This window comes from Bradysia coprophila, unplaced genomic scaffold (assembly GCF_014529535.1).
Source record: "Bradysia coprophila strain Holo2 unplaced genomic scaffold, BU_Bcop_v1 contig_70, whole genome shotgun sequence".
NCBI lineage: Eukaryota > Metazoa > Arthropoda > Insecta > Diptera > Sciaridae > Bradysia > Bradysia coprophila.
This window is the reverse complement of record NW_023503941.1, coordinates 2,921,467-2,937,034: the sequence shown is the minus strand read 5'-3', so window position 1 is coordinate 2,937,034 and position 15,568 is coordinate 2,921,467. Positions and strand designations below refer to the sequence as shown.

The window sequence follows — 15,568 nt, the reverse complement described above, 5'->3', positions numbered from 1 at the left end:
AAAGGGTCATTAAACGGAGTGAAGAGCGGTTTAGGCCTAAACAATTCACAATTGTGAACGGCTGTAGATTCAGTCGGCGAAGCATGATCCACCAACTTAATCCAGTATAAGCTCCAAACGACATTAATAAAAAGTTTCACAATTTTTCAGAAGATACTCATGAAAAGCGACCCTCAAAAAATGTGCCTAAAAGAGCACAGACGGCTAATTATATGGAACTTAACAAATTTCTCGTTTTTATTGAGTGTGCCCTTCCACTCACATAAACCAACAAAAGTCGTTTCAAATTGTTGTAATTTTTCGTTTTCATATAATAAACACGGCCTAAACGAACTGACAGAGAAAATCTTTCTGAAGTCTCCATAAAATTCATTAAGAGCAGAGCAGTAAAAAAAAACCCAATTAGAATAGATTAAGATAAATGGCCGTGCACATACCACCCATTAAACGAACTGCTTCAATTTTCTTTTCTTCCACTTTTTTTCCATCGAAATTTATCCAAAACTCAGAAAACATTATGCCGGTGAATGCGTGTCGGCGGCGTTTGGTTACATAACGGAACATTTTCGTATTCCGTTTTATTGTGGTTCCGTTGGAATTATGAGGTAACTATTTCCATGAATGGTACAACTCGTAAGTATACTTAAGTACTCCGTCTAATTGCATTATCTGAGAGAGAGTAAGAGAAAATTCATTTTCGTTTCGTTTTAGTTTTGCTAATCTAATGTATAAAGTTGGGTTCGGCATCGCAACATTTTATTTATAAAGTCAACTACATATACTCAAGGTATGAGCTAACGTCACCTCTCATACTGTCAGCGCAAAGTTTCATGACTAAACGAGCCGTCAGAACAGTCGGAGCGTTTGCTGCGACTGAGCCCCGTAGAAACCAGTACATCTATTGCGCACGTGACCCTACTTCGTCCGTCGCCCTACTCTTACCGTAAGCCTATTGCGCCCGTGACTTAAACGTCGTAAAATTCTTATGCAATGTGTACGTCTTAAAAATTGCGCATAGCGCAATTACGAAGCCCCGTACGACGTTCCTTTCAAAAGTAACACAAACTACACTTCCCACTGATCAGTGATTTTGGAATTATCATTTTCACCTATTTATATTGATTTTACAAAAATCCAAAATAGCGGCCGACGGCCATTTTGTTAGGAGGTGGAAAGTACAACGGCTGCTTTACATTCGTTAGTACCTTTCAAACAAAAAAAAATTCATGAAATTCGGTTAAATTTTGCTCGAGATATTAACAAAAAACACCACCTTCACTGTACGGCCGAGTAGCCACATATAAGCTCACTCCAAGAGACCTAGCTCACGCTCCGGTAAACCGAATTTCATAAACTTTTTTTTCCCTGATTGGTACGGTCAATACCTATCTAATAAATCAAAATCCATCTAAATCCGTTCAAATTTGACTAACCTACAAGCAAAAACGGATTGCCGCCCTGTACCTAGTTCACACCAAGGGGTCTAACTCACGAGTCGGTCATCCAATTTCCATAAACTTTTTTTTTGTGGATAGGTATTGTAATTACCTTTCATTTGATGTATCACTTACAAGTGTAGCCTTTAAATGGCCAGAGAAATCTTTGGAAAACGTTAAATCACTTATGGGGCCCCAGCTCGGGAGGGGTCGACCCAAAATCGCCCATCTTCGAACTTAGCCTCACTATTTCAACTACCTTTCAGGGAAAAAAAATTTTTTGAAATCGGATTTGATTTACTCAAGATATTGACGTGACAGACGGACAGACGGACAGACAAAATTTTTATTGCGGATTCGTTATCTATGAACATAGGCAAACACTTTGCCCTTACCGTCTGCTTCGAATTCCATCAATTACACACGGCATCGTAATCCTATAAGCCCCTTCGTACTTCGTACGGGGCTAAAGACAAAGTTCCACAGACATTCCAAACTTTGAATATCTTAAATAATGGTACCCAAATGGTGTCACAATCGTTTTTTAAAGCACCAGCTGGTAACCATTATAGGTGGCAATTTGTCTTTTGTAAACACTGCACTATGTCATTGGTACATCTTCCGCTGATTACACACCAATGTAGTAGCCACTGATAAAATAGATAAAATTATTCCCGCAAATCACACTGAGTGGAAATGCAGTAACCATGGAAGTGTCCATGTCCATGAAAGATGCACTGGATGTCTTGGGTGATTGGGATAGCCCTTGGTACCATGAAAAAGAAAAGTTCGGGTGCCAAGATGAAATCCTGTCAGTTTTCGGGAAAAGTAGATGGAAGTCACTATCTCAGTATCCGACCCTTTTCGAACACTCTGAACAAAATATTTCAAATTATTATGGATGATGCCGATAGATAATTGTTACACAAGAATTGTTTCAAAATATTTCTTCCCCTTGACCACATTTTTGGACCACCCTGTGTTGTCCAAAAAATTTGAAAAAACTTCTTTGTTGTAGGAAATTTAATTCACTATCGACGTCATCCATAATAATACGAAATATTTTGTCCAGAGGGTTCGAAAAGGGTAGGAAACTGAGATAATGCACTACAGACTTACCCCTTCCTCTTCCCGAAAACTGACAGGATCTCAGCTTGGAACCCGAACTTTTCTTTTTCAGGGTACCAATCAAGGGCTATCCAAATCACCCAAGACATCCCGTGCTGTGCACCTTTCATGGACACGGGCACTTCTATGGTTACTGGACTATGTCTGCAATGTTCAGACTAAAAAGTCGTACAATTGAACATTGAATTGAGTGTTTATCGAGAAAATACGGACAATGTTCAAAGTTTAAAAATAGAATCATTTGTCGTCATAGATTCGTACCTAACGTATTTTCAATATCAATCTATGACGTAAAAGTTAAGTTAAATATTGATGAAAGAATATGCATTAAGACCACACTTGTTGAAATTGAAATTTAAAATTCAAAAAATTGCTGAAGCTTCTGTTGATCAAATTTATGCACATGCTACGGTTAGGTGTCATCCATAAAGTACGTACGGCTTAAGGGTAGGTATTATTTAGGTGTTGTAGTCCAATCATTAAGGACGACATGCCTTTTCGTCAAAGACCATTCCTAAACGCTTCGCTTCGCTAAGATCAATCCATTTTGCGCATATCTCACAGTTAAAGTTGTAAGGTCGAGTGCTTCGATCTATTTATGACAATGACGTCAAATTATTGCAAATTAATGGTACTGTACTGTCAATAGTAGAATGACAGTCAATGGGCGAAAGGAATATTAATACGTTGAATAGTGCATCGCAGTCTCAGTCCTTCCACAAAATTTATTTTCGAAAATTCGACTCGCACAAAATCTTTGAAAATCGCTTCGTATCTAGCACCGTACTATAATCTATGACGTCCAGAGTGACTGTATGAATATTGTCGGAATGTTTGCTTTTCGGCAGATGTAATACTGTTAACACTCGATTCGAATTAATCTAAATTAATTAGAATTAAGTTTGGCGCATTATAAAAAGACGAACGAATTTGTCTTTCACATCAATTGAAGCTATGATGTCGAAAATATCAATTGCTTTATTTGCTGCTGTTGTAGTTTGTCAGGTAATTTCTGCCGTCAGTTGATTGATTGATTAAATTTTGTAAATAATTTTAATGCTCAGGTTTATGCTTCACCTGAAGCACAAAACTGGGGTCCACCGCCATTCGGAGCTCCACGAGGATTCGGACCACCACCACCACCACCATTCTTCGGCGGTTCAGGACAATCACCAAATTGTAATCCACTTCCTCCATCACCACCAAGTCCTCCACCTGGACCGCCACCAGTTTTAGATGCTGGTGGTTGCATACCGAACCCTGCCGCCAACGAAGCACTTCTCCGTAAAGTATACAGCGAAGTGTTCAGCCAGAAAAATGTTAGCAACATCGACAAGTACTATGCTCTCAATCACATTGAACACAATCCATTCGATAGAGACGGTCGCGACCAGGTTGTAGAGCTTGTAACAACTGGCACTTTGGGCGGGCCACCGGTAAATGTGGAAATTCAACGAATGATTTCGGCAGGAGACTTTGTTTGGGTCCACAGCAAATTCCCAATCACTAGATTGGGCAGCGTATTCGCCATTGTGGACATTTTCCGATTTGAATGTGGCATTATTCACGAACATTGGGACGTGCTTCAAGATACCATCAACTTGCCGGGACCTGTCGTCAGCACTCATCCATTCTTTTAAAATGATTGAATCAACAAGACTCTGTACAAATAGGTTGACAGAAATTTTCAAAAATTACTGTTGACATGTAGCCTGCAGGAGTAGACTCAATGCAGAGCAGATTCACAATAAAAAACAATTAAAATTTGAAAGTTTCTTTTATTCGTGACGTCTTGCAGAACGTGGATGTGCGTCATCACGATACATCGAGTTAGCCAGCAAAATTGACTCAAAGGTTGTGACGACATAGGGCCCATCCAAATCGACTATACAGACTACGAAAAATGGGACATCGCTTGTACTCACTTTTAATTGGAATTTGTGCGATAATGTAAGAGCGTGTTGGAAAGCCAGAGCCATCTATTATCATTTGTCTGTGGAAAGCGCTATGAGTAAAGGAATGGTTGTAGCGCTCAAATCAGATTTTGGGTCAGGCATTGTTTTAGGTAAGGTTGTGTATGAGAAGGTTACACCAATCGCCATTTTTCATTGGCAAACAAACATGGCGGCTATCGTCGGTAACTCTAACTGCATTTCAGAACGACATAAAGCATTGATTTTAGTCTATTACGTCAAACGATTTTGATTCTTTACCGATTGCTTTCCGTTTCACTTCGAAATTTTCTTTCCATTGCTTGAAAGTGTCTTGTTTGGAATAGTGGGAAATCCGGTGTTTGAAGCAAAAAACTTACGTAAAATGAACAATGCACGTAAGAGTATCGTGTAGCAATTAAATTCCCAAATTATCTTGAACATTAACACCATGTTCAGGCATGTTTTGCATGTAAAGTGTTCTAATGCACTTTACGGTTTTGTTCTGACTTGTTAAGAAGGGAAACTCACACACGTACAAGAGTAGCATTTCCGTCTTCTCCTATGATAATCTAACGCTGTTAGAAAACCTTAAGTACGTACTCCGGCACATGACTCCGAATGCATTATTTACACGGACTAGAACCCAACACCTTCAGTTCAGAAGTCTTAAAAGACAATTTAAAATCATGGCGCGTACCACTGCCATTTACGGAATATAATGTACGAAAGCCCACTTCATTTGTGCCATGTGCATAATTCCGAGATAACAAAACGAATTGGCTCGTCGTTACATACAAACACCTTTTGAGATGTGCAAAAGGCCTGCCATATACTTCCGCACACATCGTTTCACTGAGAAGTACATTATAACGGGAACACAAGTAACAATAAATCGCCTGTGCTGACTAAATTGTCTTTGGGACAGGAATTTATTTATCTTTGTCGTTTCTCTCCTTTTTGATTATGTTCTCTCCTTTCCATATTAAATTAGTGCATCCACATTCTGGTCACGTTCCATCCGCAATTACAAATTTCAATTTTTTTTTTTTGTTGTTTTGTTTTTCTCTCATTTTCCATGCAGCGTGTCTACACAGTAATATGGTGTTCCCGGCAGTGTATGTATTTATAATATTCTCTCATTCAAGAAAGATGCGGGGAAAAAAAATTGTTACAACAGGAAGTCAGCGCACGAATATCACAATACAATTTTCTTCGATGAAATTGTAATTGGAGATGCTAATGAAACGGCAAAGTACGATTGAAACGATTATGCCGTGTACGCACAGATGCCTGTTCAACAAATTGGTTTAACAAGTCTCACGTCTTGTGGGTTAGAAACCTATTACACGTATACCAGGTATGCAATTACCTCACAATTCATTCGCTTTAAGCGATTTCAAATTGACACATAAAACGACATTTTATTCGGTTTGTTTAAACAGAGCTGTTGTCTCTCACATGGACATTGTGTACTCCTAAATATTTTCGCTTTGATATACATACCATCGGTAGATTTGCAGTGCGTGTCGACAGTGTGGACTGTAATCTCACTTGTGATCAACACAGGTTGGCAGCAGAGTACTCGTGCGAAGCGCACTCAAAAAGCAAAAATATGTCAGAGCTGTGTGATATGTGGATCGGCAGACCAAGGCTGAATTGCTTTTGAATTTGGCAATATTCGTCACTGGACCTGAAGCATAATTTTCGGATTTTAGGCCACTGACTTTGTACGGCCATAAAAGTCCGGAGGGAAGTCAAAGCGTATAGGAGAATGATGTTTAGAATCTAAGAAGACATGTAATAGAGTTTTTCCATATTTTAGTACATTCTCTCATAAAATTACTGCTGTCACTGCGCTTATTTTCATGTGAACCAACTTCACTGCTGTGACATTTCATAGGAATGAATCAATGTGAAGTTGTTTCACAAAAAAATAGTCCAGTAGGAATGAAGTACTTTACAAAAATGTGGCGCCGCTACAGGTCAACCGACTAGGCGAATAGCAAGATGTAGCTCGTTTGAACGTCATTGCAATTACCTTTCGACCAGAGCCTATTATTTGGGAATTACTTCTCTAAATTCCCAAAATTCCCAAAAATTCCCTAAAATTCTCAAAAATTCCCAAAAATTCCCAAAAATTCCCTAAAATTCCCAAAAATTCCCAAAAAAAACAACAAATATTTCAGAACATATTGAATATAATCTATTCAGTAAATTGAGCTTAAGCGGCATATCGCCAAAACTGGAGGTGATGGTGATAGGGGAACAAGTGGTCTCCGATTTTAAGGAGTGATAGATTCGTCTTCAATTCTAGAGAATCGTATCTTTCATTTTTTTCGAACATTTTTTTAAATTTTCGGTTAAAGTGTTCAAAGGTGAAAGCATGTCAGAGGGTACCGAAAACCTTTTTGCGGCTATAACTCAAAAATAATTATTTTAAGAGCAGTCTACACTCCGACCTTCTATGAAAAACATTTTCGATGATAAGTTCTTATTAGAATATTTTTTGAAAAAAGTGGTTTCATCGTTTGGTGCCACAACATATAAAGTTTCGATAGCCACCAGAATAAACCGCGAGCCTTTTTTAATAAAAGTTTAGTTTTGTAATAAAAACTTTTTTTATTTTTTTATAGAATTTAATTAAAAAAATCACTGCCATGATGAACTCACGTACGGAAACTCTAAAGAATCGAAAGGTATCTGTCAGCTGATAGGAATATTTTGTTTGTTAGTGTTGGTTTTTTGGTTATCTCGGTGATCACAATTAAAACAAACTGTCAACAAATAAAACATCCCAATTTGTTAAGTCACGAAATTGTTTTTTTTTTTCAAGCGCGAGATTTTTTGAAAATTGGAGCGGCTTTTTAAACTGAAATTAAGAATTTCAAATTCCACTTTTCCAATATCAATATACATTTTCAGTGTGTCTTTGATGTGTTCATTGAAATAAAAATAATATGGACAAAGGCTCGCGGTTTATTGTCAAGATTGATGCAGTCTACGCCGAGAAAACTCAAAAGTCCAAAAAAATATCACAAAAAACACAAATTTTAGGAGTTTTGGGTTTTTTCTCAGCAATGAAAGTGTAAAACAGGTATGGTCTATTGTCCGCCCGGAGGACATAAAAATTTGATTTGCGTACTTAAACGCACTCATTTTCATATTATTTTGACATAAAATGTGAGTGCGTTTAAGACGAATTCGCCGATCGACCATACCTGTTCTAGACTTTCATTGTTTCTCAGTACACTACATCAATCTGGACAATTCCAGTGGCTATCGAAACCTTATATGTTCTGGCACCAAACGATGAGGCCACTTTTTTCAAAAATAATTCGAATAAAAAGTTATCATCAAAAATGTATTTCATAGGGGGTCGGAGTGTAGATTGCTCTTAAATTATTGTGGTGTTGTACTAATGTCGGCTTTGGAGAGACCTACAAGTAGAGTATACGCCCTGGCTGGTGCGAGTACATCGACAAGATGTATTATATTATGTATTATATCCTTCAGAGCATAATATTTGGGAACCAATTCTCAAAAGTTCACTAAAATTCCAAAAAAAAATCCAATTTTTTTTTTGCTTGTTCATAGTTTTTAAAGGTTTTTGAACTTTTCCTGATCTTTTACGAGCATTTAATTATAAAAATGCAAAGAAAAGAAATTTTTTGGGAATTTTAGGGATATTTTGGGAATTAATTCCCAAAAATTCCCAAAAATTCCCTAAATTCCCAAAAATTCCCAAAAATTCCCTAAATTCCCAAAAATTCCCTAAAATTCCCTAAATTCCCAAAAATTCTCAAAAACGATTCCCAAATATTAGGCTCTGCTTTCGACTGATACTAAGCACGGTCAAATTCATGAACGGATTCATGGGATGGGGATGGTTTTCATATTTTCGAAATATTTTTTGACTTTGGGCCATCTACACAACAAACAAAAAAGAATGACCGACAAACGGTTGATTTTCCCATGATTTTTCCCTTTCGCCGTCTTTTCGGAATTTGGAAACACTCTGGCGGCTTCAGTGAAATAAATGACGCGGATCGGCGTAACCTCTTCATATATTATAACCTTGGGGTCTACAATAAATTGTTCGAAATTTCGTGTCCTAATTTATCTGTCTTACCGTAGCAATACTGTTCGCATTTCGAAAGCATCAAAAGCAATCCGAAAATATGAAACCTTCGGCTGCCGAAAAAGAAAACAATTGAAAACTATAAACGGAAAATCACATCTGTGAAACGACTGGTATGTGTGTGTAATAAATGGTAACACTCATAATCAAATTTTAATAGTTTAGTTAGTTACATATGCCAAAAATATAATTGTGTTATTATCATCATACACACACGTCCGTCGGGGCAATATGTTAAATATTTACATCTCTTCCAAATGAATGGATTACAAAGAGAAGTAAAACTCTGCTCTCTCGGTAAATTTTATTTATGGAAATTGGTCATGATTCATTAGGCGAGTGGTTTTAATATTTATAAAGTCGAAATTAATAATGGGATTGGTTGGGATGGTGTACCAGTGTGTTACGGACCAGATTTATATATTTGAAACAGTTTAAATGAACTTGCCATGTTATTCTAACGAAACACAAAATAGTTATTTGCGTACCTCTGTTGGACTGATTGATTTAAGGTAATTTCGTGAGTTTTTCAAGCGGAATTACCTCAAATCAACCGTTCAAAACAGGTTACAACCTTTCATGTAAGGGGACCAAATCCAAGAAAAATTTGATAGTACACGTCAATCGGATCAAAAACGTTTGTTTTTGACCCAGGTGGATGGGAATGCAGCGGAGTTCGAGAACGTTTTTATCACCGTGGTCGAAAACAAAAGTCACATTCCGAACAAAACACTGTGGTGACCGCTCTCTCACTCATATTTGAGTGAGTAATCGAAGCAATCTACGTTAATATCACATTTCATTATAGTTCACAGCAATTGCATGAAATCCTCAGCAATACGCAAAAAAACGTGAGTGTGAACGAAAAGTTGAAAAAAGGTGAGAGAAATAGTCATTTGTGTACCTGTTTTGGACGATTGATTTTTGGCAATTTCGCGGATTGTAGGCCGAACGAAGTGAGGTCTACAAGCGAAAGTGCCTTAAATCAACCGTCCCAAACAGGTGCACATGTGAGTTTTCATGCAGAGGGCCGGAAACCCGAGAAAATTCGAAAAATTGCCCTCATTTTCGGCCCCGAAGCATGAAAAAGTTGTTGTTTTGTTGTACCTGGTGTTTTTGGTCCGCCTGAATGAAAAATAATTTTCGGTCCCGTCACATGAAAATTATTTTGAGTGCAGAGAGAGCCACCAAAGAAATCAGAAAATTAATATATTTTTGAAAAATATCATCTTGGAGAGTATATAGAGCATTGAAACAACCGAAAGACTAACATTTGACCTTTAGGTCTTTTGCGAATATTTCTTTAGAGATAATTGACTTGGTAGTTTATGTGTAGCACGTAGCATGTCAGTCTATCCATACAATTAAGAGCGATGGGCCCTTTGCGTAGCCTACATTTGGGCGGGAAAATATTCGTTTTTTGATGATTTCTCTGAACCAAAATCTTTTTTTTTTTTGAAAAAGTAAGACCATTAAAGACTCAAAAATGTGTTACTTTTAAGGGCTGGTTTGTGAATCATAACTTAACCCACTTGTAGAAACCTTTGCAAAACACATAAACCAATTTTTCCTTTAAAAGTAACACATTTTTGCGTCTTTAATGGCCTTACTTTTTCAAAAAAACATTTTGGTTCAGAGAAATCATCAAAAAATAAATATTTTCCCGCCTAAATGTAGGCTACAAATTTACAAAGGGTCCATTCCTCTTAATGTTGTCATACATGCTGCATTAAACGAAAAATGGTTTTTCCGTTTCATCAACCAAGTCATACAATTGTATGTGCGTTGTCAATCGAGGACACCTGTGGTCTATGGCATAACTGCAGAAAGCTCGGAACAATTAAAACCTCGGTTCTATGTTGCCAGTGGTTTTGGTACAGACGTAGCAAGACTGTGCTGGTTAAATTTCCGGAAAAATATGATTCAAGGGGTCTAAGAGAAATACTGAGCTTAACAATAGTTTCCATGGAAAAAAGAATCGTTCTCAAACAACTTTTCATTGTTCGCCGTTATTCCGTTGAGTGTTTAAAAAAAAATACTCCAGCAATCTCCCCACCTCCGCCACCCTCAACCATACACAAAATATAATTAATTGAATAAATCCAAACATTTGTTTTAATTTCATTTTATGAGAGCAAAACCATTTCACCGAAAACTTTTCGACTTTCGAGCACCCCTGAAGACAATATTCTGCAATAAATTGTTCATCATTTTCATAGAGTGATTCGTTTACGGAAACTTTTCCATCCCAAAATATCATTCGGCTGGGTGGAGGTTGTACACAATATCCAAACAATATTTCATGTAATAATAACATGAGAATGACGAAGGAATTTGTATCGCATTGTTATTACACTCCTCCAGCCATAATGTGAGAGCAGTGGCAACAAAATAATTGCCAAAGTTTTCGGTACATGACAATTTGGTTGTGTGCAGTATATCCACCCGCTGGATGGCTGCCTTCATTTTGATAAATTTCAATCATTGTTCTCACCGAATACATTATAATACCCACCTTAAGCTTCTCTATCTGATCGTTTAATGCCATATTGGATTGGGATGTGTATAAAATACGGATGGGGAGGAGTGTGCTATAAATGTTCATAAACTTGAGACTAATTCATATTAATTCGATCCGAGTAATTCGATGGGAAACATACTGATGGCAAATACCGTCCGTAATTACTGAATTATTTACCAGGATTGTAGTTATATAATTCCAAGGGAGCTACTTATATCAATAAGCTACTGAAACTGAAGCAAAGTCTGCTACACAGTTCAATGGCCTGAACAAAATAAAATAAGTTTTTACGAGATGTGAACGTATACGAGTGCGCATATCGAGTATAAACGTGGAGCGTAGTGAAAGACCAACGTACGGTCATCGCCTGTAATTCGACAGATTTCCAAATCGAATGTCTGTTCCGTACTTTAATTCAAAATACTCTTCAGCTAGGCAATGGGCTGCGTTCTTTGATTCGTGGAGTAGGCAAACCCACAACACTGTTTTGGAATAAGATTTTCCTTCCAAAGAGTATTATATCACAGACATATGATGGTACCGGATTGACCAGGCTACCTTCTGCGTAAAATACTTTAGAATCCAAAAGAACGCATCCTAAAACTAAGCTGAAGAATATTTCGAATTAAAGTACGGATTAATGGCTCAACTTCGACAAATTTCGGACGATCCTCTTTGACTTGGTATCCTTTGTACACTGCAGACTTGTAATACCCCTGTCGACTTTCTCAAGTTGAACAACAGTCAGTGATATAAAATCGATACAGTTTCTGTCATGTTGTTGAACCCTTTTTTCGTTACCCGGAATTTAATTCCACGTCGATTTGCTAGCTAAAAATGTTCCTTTAACTGAATTGTATGTCAGAAACCATTCGATGCGAGAAAAAAAGCTAAATATTTCACATGAACATCCCAAATCCCAATAACCCAAGCGAAGATTGACGCCTCTGATATGAACAACATTTTCAATTTGATATAAATCGGAATATATGAAAAGGCAAACTTTTAACTCAGTAAGACATCGGCCACGTACACACAATATGCATTCAATAAAGAAAAGTTTTGAATACAAAAAAGAAACGAAACGAGAGACAACACACTGTGAATGTGCTCCTTTGAATTTCGAGACGAGAGAGTCAATTCAAACTTTCGCTACACAAAACTTTCTTTTATTAACTTCGCATGCAGTCAATTTTATGGGTATACAGTGGCTCTAACCATCTAAACCGTTTCTCAAGTGATTCGAATAAATGTTGGAACAGTTTATGAACATTTTGATGGACTCTTTCCTTTTGTTGGAACCACATACGGGAGGTCATTGCTACAATTGTTCGATAAATCATTTTTCCATTAAATTGTTTTGTTGAAAGTAGCGGTAAGTTGACGAGTAGTACTCGATAACCGAGTAAAATCAGAATATTTGTTCGACGATTCGACAATTCGTAATTTTCAGAAAAGATTGTGACCATAACGAGCTCGTGGTTCTCCGTAACTTGTAGAACTTGTGGACTCGCGGGCTCTTAAGGTCTAATACTCGAGGACTCACAAGAATTCTAACACTCGAGGACTCAAAAGAGTTCTAACTCGAAATGGGAAACGGCTGTAAAATTAGAGGAATTGTGACTCTCGAAGGTTTGAAAGAGCTTTGATTCAGTCTACTGGGGATTGCCATCTGAGTGTCCATCACGAAACAAAAAGTCAGTTTTTAAACTTCAAGACTCTCGAGAAGTTTTAGCTTCGGAGGAGTTGTTACGCAATAGGAGAATAGGAGTTGTAGCACTTGGGAATATCATTCTCTCCCACCCTCATAAAACTGATTTTTTTTTGACGCGATACAGACTTTTAGAAAGTAGTGTGAGAAATGATAGACGGACAATAAACCCATCGATTGTGCAAAACTATTAATAAGGGTATGCAGAGAAGAGCTATGGCTAATCGTAAAGTCCTCACAACGTCCCAGGCTTGTGACTTTTAATCTACTCATTAAAACGTATACAAACACATTGTTATGTGAAAAGCATAAAATCATTTTCCATCACAATGGCTAATCGAGTTGAAAATGATAAAGGAGCAAGAGATGAGAGAGACGGATTTAGTGTGTTTTATGCTATACGAGCGTTTATAGTCAATTAAAGCGGAAATAAATCCAAAGAACGACGTAAAATACGCTTTCTGCTATATACACACACACAACTCCTGAACGTAAAACCCGGTGGGGTTGTTATCGTCGTTCATAATACGAGATGTCTTTGATGCAATCGTTACGATTTTGCTAGCATGTGGTAGCGCTATTACCTTTTTTCCGACCCAAATAATGTTTTTACTGCAGACAATGACTGGATGAGTGAAAAATAAATTCTCCGGTGAATCGGGAGGTGCCTTTGAGTTTGTGAACTCATTCGTAAAATGTGTGATCTTTGGGTTTTCGGTCATCATCAGCAGAGAGACGATAATATGAGTGTCGTTGGGTTGCTGTTTGTTTAAAAATGTTTCACCTAATGAACAAGAGGTTCATCGGGCGAATGGCCTGGCGTGGGTGTATGCTTTGAACTATGATAGTGGACAGGAATAAAACGAGCTTCCAAAAATTCAACTTCGGAAAATAGAATTTAAAAACTTACTCACAGCAGCATGTTCAGGTTATCCGTGCATACAATTAAGTATCGTAAACAAATGACGGCATTCGACGGTTATGTTTACACAAACAGTTGATAGAAGATTACCGCACAAGAATTCATCTAACACTCCGAATCACCGCGTCGAACAAACTTGTATGAGAAACGGATTCCCATTCAATGAACTTGATGTACCGAACAAAATAAATTAATGTTCAGCGAACGACACTATTGTTCCTATTTTAATATCAAAAATATCGTGAATTGTGTTCGATTTTCGCTGCTGCTATAAATGATGATGAATTGTTATGTGTTGTAAGTGGTACCGAGAAACAGTGGAATGAATATTCCCAAGTATAGAATGAACATTCCCAATGTGCGATCAACGTCGTCGATGTGTAAATAAATATCGAATCGGTTTAATTGTCTATGCACACAGCAATTTTTCGCTCAATAAATTCCCGATGAATGGCACAAATCAGAGCTCATCAGGAGCGGTGATAATATATGTGTTACACAAAACAAGCCGAAAAGGCAAACACAACGTCCCACCAGAGAGACGACGCTTTTTTGTATGCAAAACGAAAATGGTTCAAAAGCACAGAAATACACACACGGCAATAAAGCACGTCACTCCCGGCTGGAACACTTCAGGATTCAGAACCTGTACACAAAATCTCCTCTTTTTTGTTTGATTCCAAGAAAAGAAAATGCACAGAGGACGAAAATTGGGTATGGAAAATGTTGTTGTACCGTACGCGACTAAACACTTATATTCGGTGTAAATGTACAAACATCGAATTGTACCGTACACCTCTTTCCGAGTCTATTGAAATGTGTGAAACATGCGCAGTGATTTTAATTGCAAACTTTTTTATATTCCCTTTTCGACGGTATCGATGTGGTGTTGGCGTAAGTGCTGTGTAGCAAATGTTTTGTTGGTTACTGTAGGGTGGTTTTTCTTCGTTATAAGGGTAACGCAAGTGTGTTGGTAATCTATTGTTGTCCCACAGAGTAACTGTTCTAACTTGCCACTGAAACAATAGCGTACCACAACTAAAACTGTGCTAAGCGTCCGAAGTAAAACGCTCTGTTGTGCGTTTTGCTTTCCGCATTTTTATTTGTCGATTGAAAATGTTATTTTTAGAACAATGCTCCATCGCCGGTAGTTTATGGACGTTTCCCATTACCACGTTCATTTTGGTTTTATTTATAGTTTTTTGCGTTCAATTACGCTTATCACAAAATATTCCTGTTCAGGCATGAGCGCCGACGGAGAAACCTCGGCGGCGGCTAGCCGAAAAAAATTTCTCGGCGGCGGCGAAAAAGTCGGCTTGAGCCGGCTTAAAACGGCTCGGCTGGAGGTTCCTTTTAACTTTTTTTTTTTTAAATTAAAACGTTTAGATAAATTCATGGAAAATGAACTAGTAAGCATGAAAATGAAATTGTACGGAAAGCGAAAATGTAGGTAGATTAGGTTGTTCAAAGTGCAAGTGGAACTGGTCTTGTTATAAGCAAGTTTCTAAGTCTAAGGTTCACTAACGCGTCAAGTTTTATTGCCTCAAAACTTGAACTAAATGGAAAATCATGCTCCAGTACACTCATTTAACTCATTAAGAAAATGGTTTTCGAGAAGAAATCGAAAGCTCACGAAAATCAAGTAAAAATTGAAAAGAAAAAAAAATCGAGAAAATTCGCAAAGATCGATAAAGTTTTCTCAAATTTGTGAATTAACTGATTGTGCGCCTTCGGCTCGTTCCGCAAAGGTCATACTTGCCAAAACAACAAACTTAGAA

General features: G+C 37.6%; 2 protein-coding genes across 6 annotated transcripts in view; one reads left to right on the top strand and one right to left on the bottom strand.

The window, feature by feature from the left end:
* The window catches only part of LOC119083647 (serine-rich adhesin for platelets), a 136,066-nt gene extending 121,421 nt beyond the window's left edge, over positions 1 to 14,645 (bottom strand). For 3 of the 5 annotated variants that reach the window (XM_037193418.1, XM_037193417.1, XM_037193421.1), the window contains exon 1: positions 13,783 to 14,645. The gene's annotated coding sequence lies outside the window, so the exon portion shown is untranslated. Of the gene's footprint in view, positions 1 to 13,778 lie in introns of all 5 variants that reach the window. The other 2 variants (XM_037193419.1, XM_037193420.1) reach the window with 2 other exon arrangements.
* Positions 3,434 to 4,209, top strand: LOC119083722 (cytokinesis protein sepA-like). The gene is made up of 2 exons (XM_037193518.1): positions 3,434 to 3,569; positions 3,629 to 4,209. Exons 1-2 carry the CDS (start codon positions 3,519 to 3,521, stop codon positions 4,202 to 4,204), a joined length of 627 nt encoding a protein of 208 aa, XP_037049413.1. The 5' UTR covers positions 3,434 to 3,518; the 3' UTR covers positions 4,205 to 4,209.
* Positions 14,646 to 15,568: the final 923 nt, after the last annotated feature.